The sequence below is a fragment of the Oryzias latipes genome, chromosome 1 (assembly GCF_002234675.1).
Source record: "Oryzias latipes chromosome 1, ASM223467v1".
NCBI lineage: Eukaryota > Metazoa > Chordata > Actinopteri > Beloniformes > Adrianichthyidae > Oryzias > Oryzias latipes.
In genome coordinates, this window is record NC_019859.2 from 4,700,530 (window position 1) to 4,716,856 (window position 16,327).

At 41.8% G+C, this 16,327-nt stretch overlaps 1 protein-coding gene and 1 non-coding gene across 9 annotated transcripts in view; both read right to left on the reverse strand.

Moving 5' to 3' along the window:
- Positions 1–13,828, reverse strand: part of rptor (regulatory associated protein of MTOR complex 1) — a 175,746-nt gene extending 161,918 nt beyond the window's left edge. For 4 of the 7 annotated variants that reach the window (XM_023954647.1, XM_023954645.1, XM_023954644.1 and 1 more), the window contains exons 1-2: positions 13,348–13,828; positions 10,678–10,852 (exon numbers count right to left, since the gene is read on the reverse strand). In XM_023954647.1, the coding sequence (XP_023810415.1) occupies positions 10,678–10,852; positions 13,348–13,364 (192 nt within the window). In that variant the 5' untranslated portion in view covers positions 13,365–13,828. Of the gene's footprint in view, positions 1–10,677; positions 10,855–13,090; positions 13,263–13,347 lie in introns of those variants that run through there. The other 3 variants (XM_023954643.1, XM_023954642.1, XM_023954640.1) reach the window with 3 other exon arrangements.
- Positions 13,829–14,258: 430 nt separating this feature from the next.
- The window catches only part of LOC101156709, a 92,130-nt gene continuing 90,061 nt past the window's right edge, over positions 14,259–16,327 (reverse strand). The window contains exon 5 of one of the 2 annotated variants that reach the window (XR_002873249.1): positions 14,259–15,610. This is a non-coding gene — a transcript (uncharacterized LOC101156709). Of the gene's footprint in view, positions 15,636–16,327 lie in introns of both variants that reach the window. The other variant, XR_002873251.1, reaches the window with a different exon arrangement.

The window sequence follows — 16,327 nt, forward strand, 5'->3', positions numbered from 1 at the left end:
TGTGCTGGCTTTTTTAGATGCTTTTTAGCAAAGTCCAATCTAGCCTTCCTATTCTTGAGGCTTATGAGTGGCTTGCATCTTGCAGTGTACCCTCTGGATCTACTTTCATGAAGTCTTCTTTTTTGGTAGACTTGGATATTGATACGCCTACCTCCTGGAGAGTGTTGTTCACTTGGTTGGCTGTAGTGAACGGGTTCCTCTTCACCATGGAAATGATTCTGCGATCATCCACCACTGTTGTCTTCCGTGGATGTCCAGGTCTTTTTGCGTTGCTAAGTTCACCAGTGCTTTCTTTCTTTCTTTCTTTCTAAGGATGTACCACACTGTTGATTTTGCCACTCCTAATACTGTAGCAATTTCTCGCATGTTTTTTTTTTTTTGTTTTCTCAGCTTAATGATAGCAAAATCTTCAAACTGCATGCACGAGTCCTCTAATCAACTCCAGGCCTTTTATCTGCTTCACTGATAATGACATAAGAAGGGAATTGCCCACATCTCCCCATCCAATAGCATGCAAGTCATTTGTCCAATTACTTACGAACCCATGAAATGAAGGGATAGTGTTTAAAAAATGCTTTATTTTTTCACATTTATCTGCAATCTTTTTGTTCAACCCATGGCATAAAAGCTGAAAGTCTGCACTTTAATGGGATGTGAGTTGTTTTATTTAAAATTCACTGTGGTAATGTACAGAAACAAAATTAGAGAGAATGTGTCTATGTCCAAATATTTATGGTCCTGACTGTATATAAAGAAATGTAAGCTCAATATTGCCTTTCTGAGTATTTTTTAATTCAAATCGTGAATAAAATTAGGCAAAAAAAATGCAGTTAGAAAAAGGATCACGTTTTTTCCGTAGAAAATACACTGGGTGGGCCACATGTTCCCTGTTCTGCTGGACTCCAATGCATCCACTTACAGACAAATACATTCATGTATGTCTTTGTTTACCTCGTCTGAGCTGGAATCTGGATCAAAACTGTCAGCTGGATAGCTCAGAAATTGCTCACAATTGTTGTTGCATAAGTGAAGTTAAGTTGGGAGTGTGAGGGGCTATAAACTAGCGGGAGAGTGTGTGAACAGATGGATGATGGGAAATGGGGGAAGGTTTACTCCACACCAACAGTTGCAAATTTCTAATGAAATCCTGCCGCTCTACAGAAACTGTCATAGAAAAAAGCACTTTTTTTTTGGCTAAAAATGGCGTAATCCTAATAATTATAAGACCACTGGCAATGCTTTTAACACACAAATTGGAATCCTAAAATACTTTTTAAATAATTCTGGGTTTTCTGTTTGTTTTGTTTCATATTTTAGAACCAAATCGCCCATCTATACACAGCCACTGATCTGGACCTCGACACAGTTCATTCATGTTCATTTAAAATGAAAAGTATCTGTCCAGGAACAGAAATGATGAGCCCAAAAACAGATGATATAAAAGCGGGACAGACTGAAAATCTAAGATATTTTCTGGAATGGCAGACATCCCCCAAATGTATCATTTAAAAAAAAGCAAAAAAACAGAAGCAAACAGAATTTAGGGCCATTCAAAGCCAGTGAGAGAGCTGCGCTCTTAATTCTCATCAATGACACTTCAGCAGGGTGGGAACATGCTTTGATCTGAGCTCTCAAAGGCAAATCCCAAATTACTACAGGGAGGTTGCTGCTATTATTTAACTCACATCCCAATCTCTTGCATGAAAATGAGTTTCACTTCTCTGCAGACATTTCTTGCTTTTATGGCTCAATGACTGAAAGTCCACAAGCTGCGTAATGAACTGCTTCTTCGGACTGAATTGAACAAATAAAACTAACCCAGATCTAAAGACTTGTTTCCGTATTGTTGCAAAAGGCTGGAATACTGCTGACCGCATGCTTTAGGGCAAATAAAATCTAAAGTATAAGTGTGACAAAAATAAAAATATTCCGTTTGCAAAAGAGCAAATGTCTTCAAGAGACTTCATTTAAAATCACTACGGTTGGGATCCAAATCCAGAGTATAATTTAAAAAACACCAACACAAATTGTGGCAAGGTAAAGCTTAAAACATTCAGAAATTAACAACGTTCCTAATATCAGGCCATAAGAAAGCACAGAGATTATGAGATGGTAACATGTTTATATTATGGTTAAAAATAATAATATAATTGTTACACTGTTTATAATATTGTAACATGTTTATAAAATTGTAACATATTTAAGTTTTTATTGTAAATATGCAACATGTTTTCATAAATTATATAATGTCATGTCATTGAAAAATAGTAACAATTTTGCCAAATGTTTACAATATTTTAACATATTTCAGTTATTTAATCTTTTTGTAATTTCTATTGCAATACATTTTATTTTTTTTATTTATTTATTTTTTCCTTTTTTTTAACTTGTCCTGTCTAACAGCTGGGCGAGCAGATGAGAGCTGACAGCCTCTTGTGTTGGACATATTTTACTTTAACAATAGGGGTTATTAATCTCCAGACAAACGAAAGATATGTCTGAATAAACCCCTTTTGTAATTGAGGCCAAACTTTATTAATTTCAATCATGTTTGAAAATCTTTGGTGTTGGACCGGACGGAAAAGGAAAGAAGGGAAGAAGAGAGTGGGATGTTAGAGAAAGGGGGGGGGGGGGTAAGAGGGTGATAATAGGAGGGGGGGGGATAAGACCATGAAGCAGCATAAAGCAACAAGTTTACTGGTTGTTTATCATTACGGTACGGTTCAAATGTAGTGTAAAAAGGGCGGGGCCTGTCCACACACACACTCAAATGTTATCAACACACCTGCTGGCTGAAAAAAATGTCCACATGTCAACATTTACACAAAACAGATAGTGTTCACACACACATACTTATGGCTTAAAACCAACTAGTGTGAAATATTTCAGTCATTCAATCATGCAAACTATTAGTGCAAAGGTGAGCTAACACCTGTGCTCAGGTGAGTGTTTTTCGAAAATGGACGGTGGAATGTGAAAAGACGGAAGGAGAGCGCCCAGCCATGCCCACACTAAGACCCCCGCCGCAGCAGCAGCGGCAGCCGGAACCCCCAACGCCACACGGCAGCAGGCAGGGAACAACCGCCCCCCGGGCGACCCAACCCCCCACCCAGGCCAGGGCCAGCAGGACCGCCGCGAGGCCCCCAGAGCCAGAGAGCAGGGAGGCATGGTGGGAAAGAGAGCGCCGCCCCAGCCCAATCAGGAGAGCAGCCCTCCCGCCGCGCCGGGAGAGCCCAACGCAGGGCCCCACCCGAGAAGGGCGCCCACAGCCCCAGACGAGCAGCCCATCACCACCCAGGAGTTCCGGGCATCCCCCCGCCCCAACCCCAGGTACGAGCCAGGACCCCCCAAGGGAGACCCGCTCCGCACTCCAGGCAGCCACCCACCCGGCCCACGGTTGGTCCAGGGAGGAGCAAGGCAGGGGCCAGCCGCCCCCGCCCAGGAGGGGAGCACCCCGGGGAAAAAGGGGGCCCACCAGGGGTGTTGTAAACCCCCTGGTGGGCCCCGACCAGGCTCGGCCACAGTTGGATATTTTGGCGGGGCCCAGCACCCAGGGGCAAGAACCAGAACCCACCCCCCAGGGACACGGACACCACCGGCTCAGGTGTAATGTGAACCCCCTCCCCCGCCTGGAGAGAGCACCGCCGCGCCCAGGAAACCGGCACCCCGGGGACACGGCCGCCGTTGCCAAGGGCCCCGTACCCCCCACCAGGGAGGTACATACATGCAAAATGTGTGTGCATGTATGTGTGTTTGTGAGGGTGTGTGTGTGCATGTGTGTGTGTTTGTGTTGGAATGTATATTTTGAAGGGGGAGGGGTGTGTGTACTAAGGGGGGGGTGCAGTTAAAATTGGCGGGTAGGGCACTGAGGGGACATCTCCTGATTACTCACAGTGATGTCCCCTCACCCTTCCCACCAAGGGGCCCCAAATGTCTGAGGTGTGGTTAAAATTGGCGGGTAGGGTGTTGGGGGAACATCTGCTGCTTGCTGGCAGTGATGTCCAAGCACCCCCCCTACAAAGGGCCCTACATGTCTAAAAGCCCGTACACACCGGGACGAATATTCGCCAAGCGTTATTTGCCAGCGTTTTTCGCCACGTTTTTTGTGTTCACACCCAGGCGATTTTCGCTGACAATGAGCCGAGCGAACATGCAATTTCATTCCCTGACATTAGATGGCGCTTAATGTAAACAGAAATACTCCTGTACACAAGGTGGCGCTGCGCAACTTTACGCTTGTTAAAGTCGCTTTTCACTCAGAAGAAGAGAGCAAGTATTTACGCGCTTGTCAGAATCATACAAAGAAAACATGAATATTTCAAGCATCAGTAGCTCCAACTGGTGCTTGGTTCGGGGATATTTTAGAATGTCCGTCATTATTTCTTCGCGGCAGTGTAGACGCTACTTGGCGTCTATCTTCTTCGCTGGTATGTGTGCTCAGCAAGGCATTTTTGTGTTTGAGCGCCCCCAAGTTGTGTTTTACTGTAACTTCAGAAGCTCCAGACACGTGTGCAAAAGCGCCATTCTCATTGGTTGAATAGATTTCGACGCGACGCGTCAAAAAAAAAAAAACGAACCCGAGGCGTTTTTTTTTTTTTGACGCTTTGACGCGTGGCGTTTTTTCGCGTCGGTGTGCACACTCTCATTGGTGCCCTTTGTTTAGTCACGAGGCGTTAAACGTCGGCGAAAATCGCCGGCAAAATTCGTCCCGGTGTGAACGGGCCTTAAGGTGCAAATAAAACCGAAAGAGAGGGGGCCCACTCCATACAGCAACCATGGGATTGCAATACATTTGAATGGTTGAAACTTCCACTATTGCAACATGCTTACATTAATATAACATGTGATGTAATTGAAACATGTTAACTTCATATTTTTACAATATTGAAACAATATGTTTGTTTAATGGTAATTACATTTACACTATTTATATTCTTGTGACATAATCACATTATTGCAACATGTTTGTCAACAGCTTTCAAGCTAAGAAGAAGCCAGAGTCGTTATTGTTTACCAACTTCTGAGTTATCTTTTATTTAAGGCAGGGCTCCAGACTAACCTTTTTCACTAGGAGCACAGTGGCCCCTATATGAAAATTTTAGGGGCACAACCAGAAAATTTAGGGGCGTATACCGTAAATCAACATTCTAACCAAATCTACTAATTTCCACTGTATTACTAATAAATACTTTAATAATAGATGCAGAAATTACAATGTGCTGTTTAAAATTCAGTGTCACATTTTATTCTACACTTTTGAAGATGCAACAAGAAGGTAAACTGACAGCACCATCGCTGTCATGACAGTACAAATGAGTAAAGAAAACGGATGAAAATTTATCTTTGTGACACCAAATAGGTGCAGCCAATATGCACAATAAGCGTGTTTCAGATCACCCCGGTGGACTCAACGCTGCGCAGATCACCTGGTGTGTGACATATATTTTTGTTTTTGCTCCAACATCAACTGTCAATCATCACAAAAATATCGCGAGAAAGAGGTGGGAGCAAGGGGCAAACCTACCCGGACACAGCTGGAAGCTGAACTGACTGAAAGCTGCCCTGATGACTACAAAACAATGCATTATGGGACATGTGTCCTGATAGTGTAGTGCAGTGATTAATTAAAATAATTTAAAATACCAATTCATTAAAAAAGGCTACATACATCACAAAACATTAAAATAATCATAAAATATATAAGAACACAGATCATACTAAGGGGGAGAAGAATATTAAAACTAAATTGAATGTTAAGGACAACTCCAATTTCCTGTTCTCTTTCAGTCTTGCTGCAGATTCGCTTTCATCTCACAGCCCCCCCGTCTGGTCTCCCCAATGATCCAGGCGAGGTGCCGGTTCATCTCAAACACGTCTATCGTTGCATTTTCCCTACGTATTTTCAGTGAGTCTAAAACTAATGTTGTTTTTGCTCGAGCGTGTTTAAAGTTCAAACCCCGTTAGCTGTCACGCATGTAGGTGTGGGACATTTATTCTCCTCAGCTGACCCGACTCCCGCGGGACGGGAGCGGTGAGCTGCCGTAACGACATAACCGTTTGATGCGCCGCCGTAACCAAAACCTAAACCTTCCTCCGGGTCTGTGCGGCCCAGAGAAAAGTTCAGCACGGACTGCATGTATGTAGAAAATTACGAGCGAATAAATACGTTCTAAAGGAAAGTAAGGAACTCCTTAATGTGGTCCGGGGAAGGGGCTGTCAGGTGTCCTGCTTTCAAGCCCGGTCATTGTCACGCGCCCAATAGTCATATACCCCACTGTGATTGGTTGCTTTGTCAGCTCCGCGCACGACAATGTAAAATTGTCATTCAGACAAACTGGCGGGCTGCAGTAACACTAAACCTTTATATTAAGGCGGGGACAGCAAAATATCATCTTGGGGGCCGCAAATAGCCTGCGGGCCGCGAGTTTGAGACCCCTGCTGTACACTCTGGCACTGGTACACTAGCCGCAGGTCGGAAGAACGAATCAATAGTTCGCTTACCCATAGTTCAGACGCACATATCAGGTTGTGATATTCGTCTCCGTTTCCTTCCCACAGATGTTTACGCGCGCTCGATTATCTCTAGGCCCCGCCCCCTCCACGCATTTTAGCCACTCACAGTGGCTTTGCCTATTCTTCTCACACGCAGTGGCCGCCTCACAGACAGGTATCACGCGAGTATGTAAGAGTCTCTTCTCACACCTGATGCTGTCAGAGAGAAAGAGGCTAGAACTATTTTTGACCACATGCAGCAAACAGATTCTGTTTCTGATATGACAAAGACATGCTGTGGGAAAAAAGAAATCTGTCAAACTGCAGCATATATCTGGACTATATCATTCATCGCGTCAACAACAATCACTACTTTTACTCAACAACCAGCGTCTGTAAGTGTTGACTTGGCCGCTGCCATTCAGTCATTTATTTTCACCACGGACAACAGACCAGCACAAAAAGATGTACTAAATACATCACTGAAGCCATAAAACACAGAGCTCTAAACAGGACAGAGTCTAATATTAAGTTTCAGGTTGTTTTGCGATTAAAATTAAAGATGATCAAAACGGTACAACATGATCATATTTTTAATTTATCTTTAAAATCCTCATAAATAAAAGGCCTTCCTTTTGATGGGTGTGCCGTCTGGCTCTTCTTATTGTGTTCACCTCAAACAGAAAAAGTAACAAGTAATATCTGGTGGTGAAATCTCCTAGCTCAAGGTTAAAATTGTTGGTTTGTTTAATACAAATAGAAAAATTGTGGATGTCATCTTTTATGTAAAGGCAAGACAAACGGCACATTCGAAACTGTTGGCAGGATAAGCTTTGGTACTTTAGTTTATTACAGGAAGTCAGTAAACCTTTATAAAATTGGTGCAAACCTACTGGCGCTCATTAAGTCCCTGACTGGCTGGATGTCACAGACTGACAGCTTCATAAAGGGATTGTGAGACTTCCTCCCATCTTTAATCTTACCCCTCCAAACAGCAAATAACAATATGAACACAAGCAATATGGCTCGTCTCCTTGAAACCTTCCTGATCAGCAGTTACGCAACCTTTTATCTTGTAAAGAGCCCACTTGTCGTCTGAACTTAGCCTTGACCTTTGACTCTGTCTGCACACTAAATGTGAAAACTATCATCCGGATTCCTCCCGGCAGGTGCAGCGTCCATGCGCGTAAACGTGCTTCAGCACGAGGAGCACACATGCAGCCGCGCACAAACCATTCAATAGCTGGCACCGACCCAACGGGGGAATAAACACAACACTGACCAATGGGGCAAGTAATTGTACAGCCGCCCCTCTATTCGTCTTGTTTTATGTGTGTTTGTGTGAGTCTAAGAAAGACCCTGATTTCCCACAGTGCACCACATCATTTAGGATCCACGCATAAGCCTGCTGCTGCACGCCACGCTCAGCAGGCTTAACTTTCAGCGCATTGATTCACTCCACATCCCAACAGCTGCAGATGATGTCCATCAACTAAGACAGGTCAAGGCAGAAGAGAGTGCTGCATATTATCTCAGAAAGCATTGCACACTTCAAACCTATCACATGCTTAAACTTGGTGAGTTTGACTATTTAAAAAGGAAAAGTACAACCTAGTGCGGCTCACATCCAGTGAACACAAAGCAACAATCTAGGAGGAAAATTAGTCATCACTCTGCTCTCATTAGTGTCTCAGCTAATTCTTAAATTAAAGCCAAATTCTCCTTGTAAGAAATAAAAAAAAAAAAAACTTTTACGAACCAAGACTTTCCAAATCAAAATATATGAAGCGTTTATGAAGCACAAACACAGAGTAATGAAATATGTTGGAGAGTAAGATCAAGCATGACTTTCTGATAGCTACTGCAATTTCAGTCCAGCGTTATTCTCCTAAATCAATAGCAGCCTCACATTTAATGATGCCTTCATTTCCTTTCAGTTTGACACCTCTCTGAGCGTTGCACTTTCGTTCCGCTCGTGTCCTAACTGCAGCAAAGTGTCATATTTTCTACAGGGGTGAGGAGTTTGTGGGGGTTATATGTGTGACTGAGTGACACTGCCATCATTATAATGGCAGCACTCAGTAGCCAAGAGGCATGGAGGTAAAGGACGCGGCGCTGCTGCCGATCACACCATGGTTCTGCGAGAGCTGCAACTTTCAGCGGCCGTTCGTGAAGGAAAGCTTTGAGATTGATAAAGATGCACAAGAATGTGATTTGACGCTGTGTCCTGGATGTTAAACAACAGTTTACTCTATCGCCCAGACCAAATGGAGGGAAATGTTTTTAAAGCGGTAACGTACATTTGACCACAACCTTCCTGAAATGTTTTTTACCATTAAAAAATGTGTAAACGTGCGGCAAATCTTTTCAGCACTGTTGGGAACACCAATAGCATGATGGCAACACTAACTGGGATCTTCTGAGAGACTGGTAGCTGGACTTTGTTACTTCAGAGCACCAGTTTAGGCGTTAAACTAAAAAAGTAAATACACGTCCAACATTGCTCTTAGTGGGAGGTCAGATCCCATTCTAATAATGCTTTCATGCATTAAAACATCTAAGCAATTAATAGCTAAACGTCATCAAGCGTAATTTATAAATAATGTACAGATTTACATTAAAAGAGACTTCCAGTTGAAGATTTTATGACATATTCGGACTTCCAAACGTATAAATCATTCACTCCTGACAGATGTTGCTCCTACTGAAGCCGGATGTCTTCAGAGACATGGTGCCTTCCTAAACATTGTCCTTCTGGGTCAAAAACAAACCCTTAGTGGAACTGATTTCTGAAACAACATCCTGGGTTTTTGGGACATAACGATAACTGTTACGGCTGAGCTGATATTTAAAATGCATGAATCTGGTATCAAGCTCTGGTATCAAGAAATTATTGAAAGTTTTATCCAAACTTAAACTTCAGACATGATCAGTATGAAGCTGAGATGGGCACTTGGACTTAAATCACACCGACGGTTTACATGCAGAGACTTGAGACTTGACTTGAGACTCAAACTCAAAGACTTGACAATTAGGACTTGTGAACAATGTCAATTTGTTTGTTCTTATTTTCTTTTAGCTCCAGGACGTCACTCGAGTCTAAAACAATTTTTTTTGTAAATGTATAAAGCTTTTGTAGAAACACCAACTTCCTGTTTTTTGTCCCGAAAACAAGCTCTTCAAAAGCAGTTTGTGACCATGAAATAGTCACTTCAGCCTTATGTTTTAAGACTGGACTTGCAGCTAAATTGACTTGGATTTGCCACCAAAGACTTCAGACTTAACTTGAAATTAAATGCAAAGACTTCAGACTTGCAAAAAGGGAACTTGTGAGCATCTCTGCTGTAAGGATCAAAGGATCTTAGATGGGAAAATGTGATGTTTTGACATGCAGGGCTTTAGTGTGGTTGATTTGCGCAACCTTGCACACTAAAGAATGATAAATCCATGTTTCATCATTTTCTATTAATAAAGCAGTTCCTGGTTCTCCACAAAGAAATTGTGTTTTTTGTTTACTTTTCTAGCTTGCTTTTAATTTAGCTGTAATGCACTATGTACTAGGGTTGGCAGAATGTGGTCCTCAAGAACCACAACCCTGCCTGTTTTCTAGCTCTCCCTGCTGAGTCAAGTGATTCCACATCCCGATTGGCTGGACACATCTGATTTAGGTAGTCAGCATCAAGCTGTCCAATTCTAGATGACTGAAATAAGCATCACAATGGTTATGTGGTGGAAATCATTTAGAATAAGACGAAGAATAATAATAATGAAAGTTATGCATGATGTACGTGCAGTCGATTAGAACTGGGTCCAACTGACCCATGGACTGGTGCTAGTTTGGGACCCGGGGACCAGTGTTTGAGGTCAGAAGTGTTTTATTTCCAGGCAGATTGCATCCAATACAAAAAAAACTAAATAATTCTTTATGAAAGACAGTATTAATAAGTACATATTTAATTTTGCTTCCATATTTGGCATTGTGAATATCAAAGACAGCGTTTGCAGAAACAAATGAAACCCAATCTTGCGTTTCAGATTTCCTCTCTCAGCATTAACAAAGCTCCCTGAGGGACTCATGAAGCTCAAGAAACGAGTATTGAACAGCTCTGCGTATCGACTGCACCAGAAAAGCTGCTCCAGAGGTTTCATAGACAGGCATAAAAAGAAATTTAAAAAAAGAGTTACCCTGTCCTTCATCCTCCAGCTCTGTGCCAACGCCTTGGAGCCTTCGATCTTCTCCAAGTGTCTTTTCTTCATGAAGGTCAAGGGAAGCTTCCAGTCATTCATGTCAGCCTCCTCTTCCTCAGCCAGGCCCACAGCCGGCGAATGAAGCAAGTCCGAGTCCATTTTCATGAGGGCCCTGTGGGAGAGAGCTTATGTTAGCCGCGCTGATGTGGTTCCTCAGGCTGCTGGATTTCTATCAACACCAACAAAATAGTTTGACATTGTTATTACACAAACTGTCCGCTAATATTTAACTCATCTTTGTCTCTCAGATTTGAGCAACACTAGCCAACTACTTTTGTGGTTAAATCATAATTGACTAGAAACACTAAGGTTTTATAGAATATAATACTTCATCTCAATAGGCGTACCCCAGGGTTCCGTACAGGGACCTCTTTAGATTTTTTTATTTAAGACAACATAATGTGGAAAATCCAAACTATTCTGTAAGTCATGACATCATGACACCAAGGACTCACCAATGAACAGATAAAAGCTTGTTATTTTTAACACCATGTGAAACTTCCATGCTTCTTCCTCATTGCATTTTGTTTTTTTCAAAAAACCCTAAACCCACTTTCAGTTCTTTTTTTATTTCACCAAAACGTTAGTAGACAGTCTGGTAGTTATTTTACTAACACGGATTTTGAGTTAGTGCTAACCTTCAGTTATAAGAAAACTGTTACTCAAAATAAAGCTAAAAACATTTTGTTTTTAACGTAATAAGTTACAATCTCATTAATAAAAAAATCCACTTTTCCTCAGCTCAAATCACTAGTTATGTGAAAACACCTTTTCATATTTAAAGATAAAATGATTATTTAAATGATAAATAATAAATCAAAATGTGTTGAATTGGAAATTGAATAGAGTTGTGAACTTAAAATTGTATTAAATTCCTTGTTTTGGCAGCGGTACCCAGCCATAGTGACTTCCACTCATCATCCCTGCCAGGTGACAAAAACACAAAACTAAGTCTTTGTGGTTGTTTTACAGCAAAACAGTTGGTCTTCATAATCAACCTCCTCAGTTATCGCCTCCCAAGATGCTCCAACATTTTTGAAACAACAGAAAAGAGGGACTGGAAAAGAAGCAGGACTGGGTTTGGAGAGTCCTGAAGTTTGTAAATGCTTCATTTCTGAACAGATATCTTGGTTTTTCCCAATTTGCATTTTCTATGGCTTTTTTTTTATCTTTTACTTTAAGACACTTACCATGTTTCTATAAAGTCTGACGTACAACACAAACAAAAAAGCTACAACACAACTCTTTAAAGACCGAATCCCATGATCTTGTGGCATTTTCTAATGATGGAGAACATTTCTATTGAAAATTCAGCTTAAAATGTCATTTTTTTCAGTATTTCAAATTGTTGTGAATCAGAAGCAACTGAAAAAAAAGCAGTTTGAAAAATATCACGTCAATGTACATGCTCAGTTTTCCTCGTCTGAGCTGGAATCTGGCTCCAAACTGTACAGCTGGATGGCTTCAATATTGCTCGCCATTTTTGTCGCACCTGTAATGTCAGGTTGGGGGTGTGAGGCTAGCAGGACATCGTGTAAACTGATAACTCTCAGTTATGATGGGAAAGGGGGTGGGGGTTGCTCTGTGCCAACAGTCCCGCTTCCAACTCAGAGGCGAATTTGTAATGAACTCCTGCTGCTCTGCAGAAACTACATCCTAGAAAACAACACTGTTTTTTTTTTGTTTTTTTGGCTAAGTATGGCATAATTATAACTAAAAAGACCACTGGGAATACTTTTAAAATAGATCACAAGATGATTGCAGTTGGACTTTAAGGGGGATTATGGACCACAAATAAATCAAACATCACTGAAACCTGCAACAAATATTTTGAAATCTCTGAGACAAATGAAGAACGTGCAATTAATTTTAAAATGACAGACAGAGCAAAGCGACTGTTAGGAATGAATAGTTATTCTATGCTTGAGAGATACGGTGTTTTATCCACAGACCAACACTGGTAGGAGCATGTCAGCAAACATCTACTGTTGTCCATTCAACTTTTGGTTCCTCTCCCTGCCTCTGCAGGAACCTCTGAGGGCAGAATGTGTGTTCATTTGGCTCTCTCATTCACAAAAACCAAACTACCGTTCCAACTGAAACAAGTAACTTTCAGAAACTGATTTCACTGACGTTACAGGCTGAAGGAAAGCCTCTGAAGTCCCGTTTTCTGCTGAAGTGACATCGCTTTCATTGAGGCAGTTCCTGTAGTTCTTATAAGTCAGGTTTAAAGCTCTGCTGTGAAATCCCCTTCTTACAATACAAACAACGTCACATGCTAACAGTAAATAAACATCGAGGTATTTGACATTAGTTCAAAAAAGGGGTATGATCTCAGGGGGATTTACACCTGGATGACGTCTTCATAACAGGTTAGGTGGGAACACGCCTGCTGCTCAGCTGTGAAGAACTCTGCCCCAAGGCTGACGGAGCAAACGGGAGCTGGAGGGTCCAGTTAGCTTAATGCTATCTGTCCTCGCGCGCTTCAGTCAGCCCGTGTCCAGTCGCCGTCACTTCTCCTACAGCCTCCCACGGCTTTCTGAGCGCTAACTTAAACGTATCCACTGCGAACCCCGCAGAACACCGAGACGGAAGGGGTGTACAGACCCAGCGAGCAGCTGCATACCGAGTCGGTGCGGCGGGATTATCAGCCCGGACAGGGGAAGCTCTCCGTCTTCTCCGGGCGATGACAGAGAAGGTCGCGCAAATAATCCTCGCGAGGAAGTTGTAGGGCAGCGTCCACAGCCGATACAGGAGGTCGAACCCGTCGAAGGCGAGCTGGACGGGGGTGTGCTTGCAGGGGAATGTTCGGCTCCTCTCCCCGCGGCTCTTCGCTATGGGAAGGGGTTGGAGACGAGGCCCATCTTCACACGGACAGTCTGCCACAGCCACGCTAAGCACCAGCAAAACTTATAGATGACGGTGGTCCTGCCTTGTTCCTCTACAAGCCAGCGACCATGCGAGCCGATTCGGCGCGATAATTCTGTCAGAAATCACAAAAAATCCTAAAAACTTCTCCGGAGAGGCACTGCTTCAGCACTACGGCAAGGGCGCAGCCATCTTGGGTAGGACCCAGAATGCACCGTTAAACGCCACCGTTGCTTTTCCTGTGACGCTAAAAATAAAATAAATAACTGGACCACTGTTCAATTATCTTTAGTAAAGAAAAGTACTATTCTAAATAACGTTTTAAAAAGGAAAAACAATTAACAACAATAATTATAAAAAAAAAGTAATATTTTTTACCATCGTGTAAACTTCCGGTTTTGGATTGCCGTCCAATTATTATGGGGTAAGAAAAAAGGCTAACAAATAAAATATTGAATTTGTTTTATTAAAATATGTAGCCATTCATAAACACATTTTAAAAGTTGAACGTCACAAAGCCAGCCCCCCCCCTCCCCCTAAATGTTGATTTTTTTTTTTTTTGTTGTTGCGTAAATTAAACATTTTGTTAACTTTGTGAGGCTTAGTAATAAAATTTAAAAAGTTCAGCACACAATAACTAATAAGCACTGTTGAAGATTTTAACAGGCAAAATTTTATCAAGCAACGAATGTTTGCAGTGAACAGCATTAAACTTACAATCAGTATGAAGATACTAATTTGTATCAATAACTCTTGTGGTATCTTGTGGGGTCCAGATGACCCCACCCTTACATTGGCGTGTTATTCCTACCATGACAGAGGTGGATAAAGGTGAAGAGGATTTCATGAATCTGTTTACACCAGTGAAGATCAAAAATCATGGAAGAAAAACCTGGAAAACCTTCAAACAAATGTGAAAATTTTAGACCAATAACCTGACCTTGAAATAATCTGTAAAGTCTTATCAACACAACTACAGAATACATTGCCAAGCATTATTGATAGAGACCAAAATGGATTTATATCTGCAAGGCAAGGATTTCACAATGTGAGAAGAGTTTGAAATATTATTCATTATAGCACAAATAAAGCATAAACAGGTTTACGAGCACTGGATGCTCAAAAGGCCTTTGACAAGGTCCATTGGCCTTTTCTCTTTAAGGTCATGGACAAATGTGGATGTGGAACCAACTTAAAAATGTGGGTCCAGATCATTTACAAAAATGCCATGGCAAAAATCTTGACAAACAGGAACACTTCACAGTCAATAAACATAACAAAAGGCTGCAGGCAAAGGTGTCCATTATCACCTATGCTATTTACAATGCAATCGAACCACTACCAATAGCAATACACTCCCATACAGGGCTACATAGAATCGGAGTGGGTCCAGTAGAACACAAAATAGCTTTACAGTATATGCAGATGATGTGATTGTGTTTCTCTCTCAAATAAAAAAGTCAATTCGTTCTTTAATGGAAATAATCAGAAAATATGGAGATGTCTCTGGATATAGAGTGAACCAAACAAAATCCTCTATTTTATTACATAATGAAGAAGAAAGAAAAACCCAACTTCTGAAACAATTCTGTTGTGTGGTGAAACCTTTTCCTGTCATTTTTTGCATGCTTTTGTGTTGAAGTTTGTTTTTGATGGAGGAAGTCTTCTCTGATTTTTGTTTGCATGCTTGTATGGTGGAGTTGGTTTTTGTGTTTTGTGTTGTTTCACCCCCATGAAGACTGGGTCCCAGATTGGACACCCAGGTGTGTCCAATCAGTAAGCTGATGGCCCCACCCATAAAGCTGCACTGGCAGCAGGAGAAAGGAGGAAGAGCAGCTGGTAGCCGTTGAAGGACACAGCACTGGAGCAAACTGTGTGGCTGGAGCTGCAGTCAGTGTAGGAGTCTTCTCCAGGACAGGAGTGCCACAGCGCGACGTACACTCATAGGCAGGGTGAGGAGCCCTGCCGGTGTGTAGATGTTGGGAGGAACACCCCACTGCGCCTGCAAAGGGTGGACAAAGACAAGACTGTGGCTGACTACAAGACCTGTCTCACTGGTGTTTCATGGACTATTTCTTTTAATTATTTTAACAATGTTTTTATGAGGTCCCTCTTTCAAGTTTTTACTGTTTTTACTACCTTTTTAAACATTTGGTCTTAGTTATTTAGGTTTTAACCGTTCGGGCTTTGTCGTGTTGTGGCTGCATGTTTTTATTGGATTAAATTATTGCAGTTTAAAAAACAATTGTTCCTTGGGTTTTCTGTGTGGCGCTCTTTCCCTGGTCCTGAATCTTTTGGGTGTAGCAATTTAACCGGACCCCCCTATTTGGCAAAGGTGGGGCCCGACAATTCAATTTAATGTTGTTGAAAATTTTAAATATTTGGGAATCAATATCAGATCAAGACTAGAACAGGTAGTAGAATCAAATTATGATCCTTTAACTGGAAAAGATAAACGGTTCCATAGAGAAATGGATGACACTACCAATATCAATTATGGGAAGAATACATATATTAAAGATGAGTGTAATCCCCAAACTAATTTATCTGTTTCAAAACATACCTCTGCCACCACCTCTAGACTTATTTTCAAAACGAAAGAGAATTTTCACTAGGTTCGTATGGAATAACAAAAAAGCAAAACTCTGTTTGACATTACTATTTCTTCCCTTTGACAGAGGGGGACTAAAAATTCCAAACATTGAATGGTACCACTGGG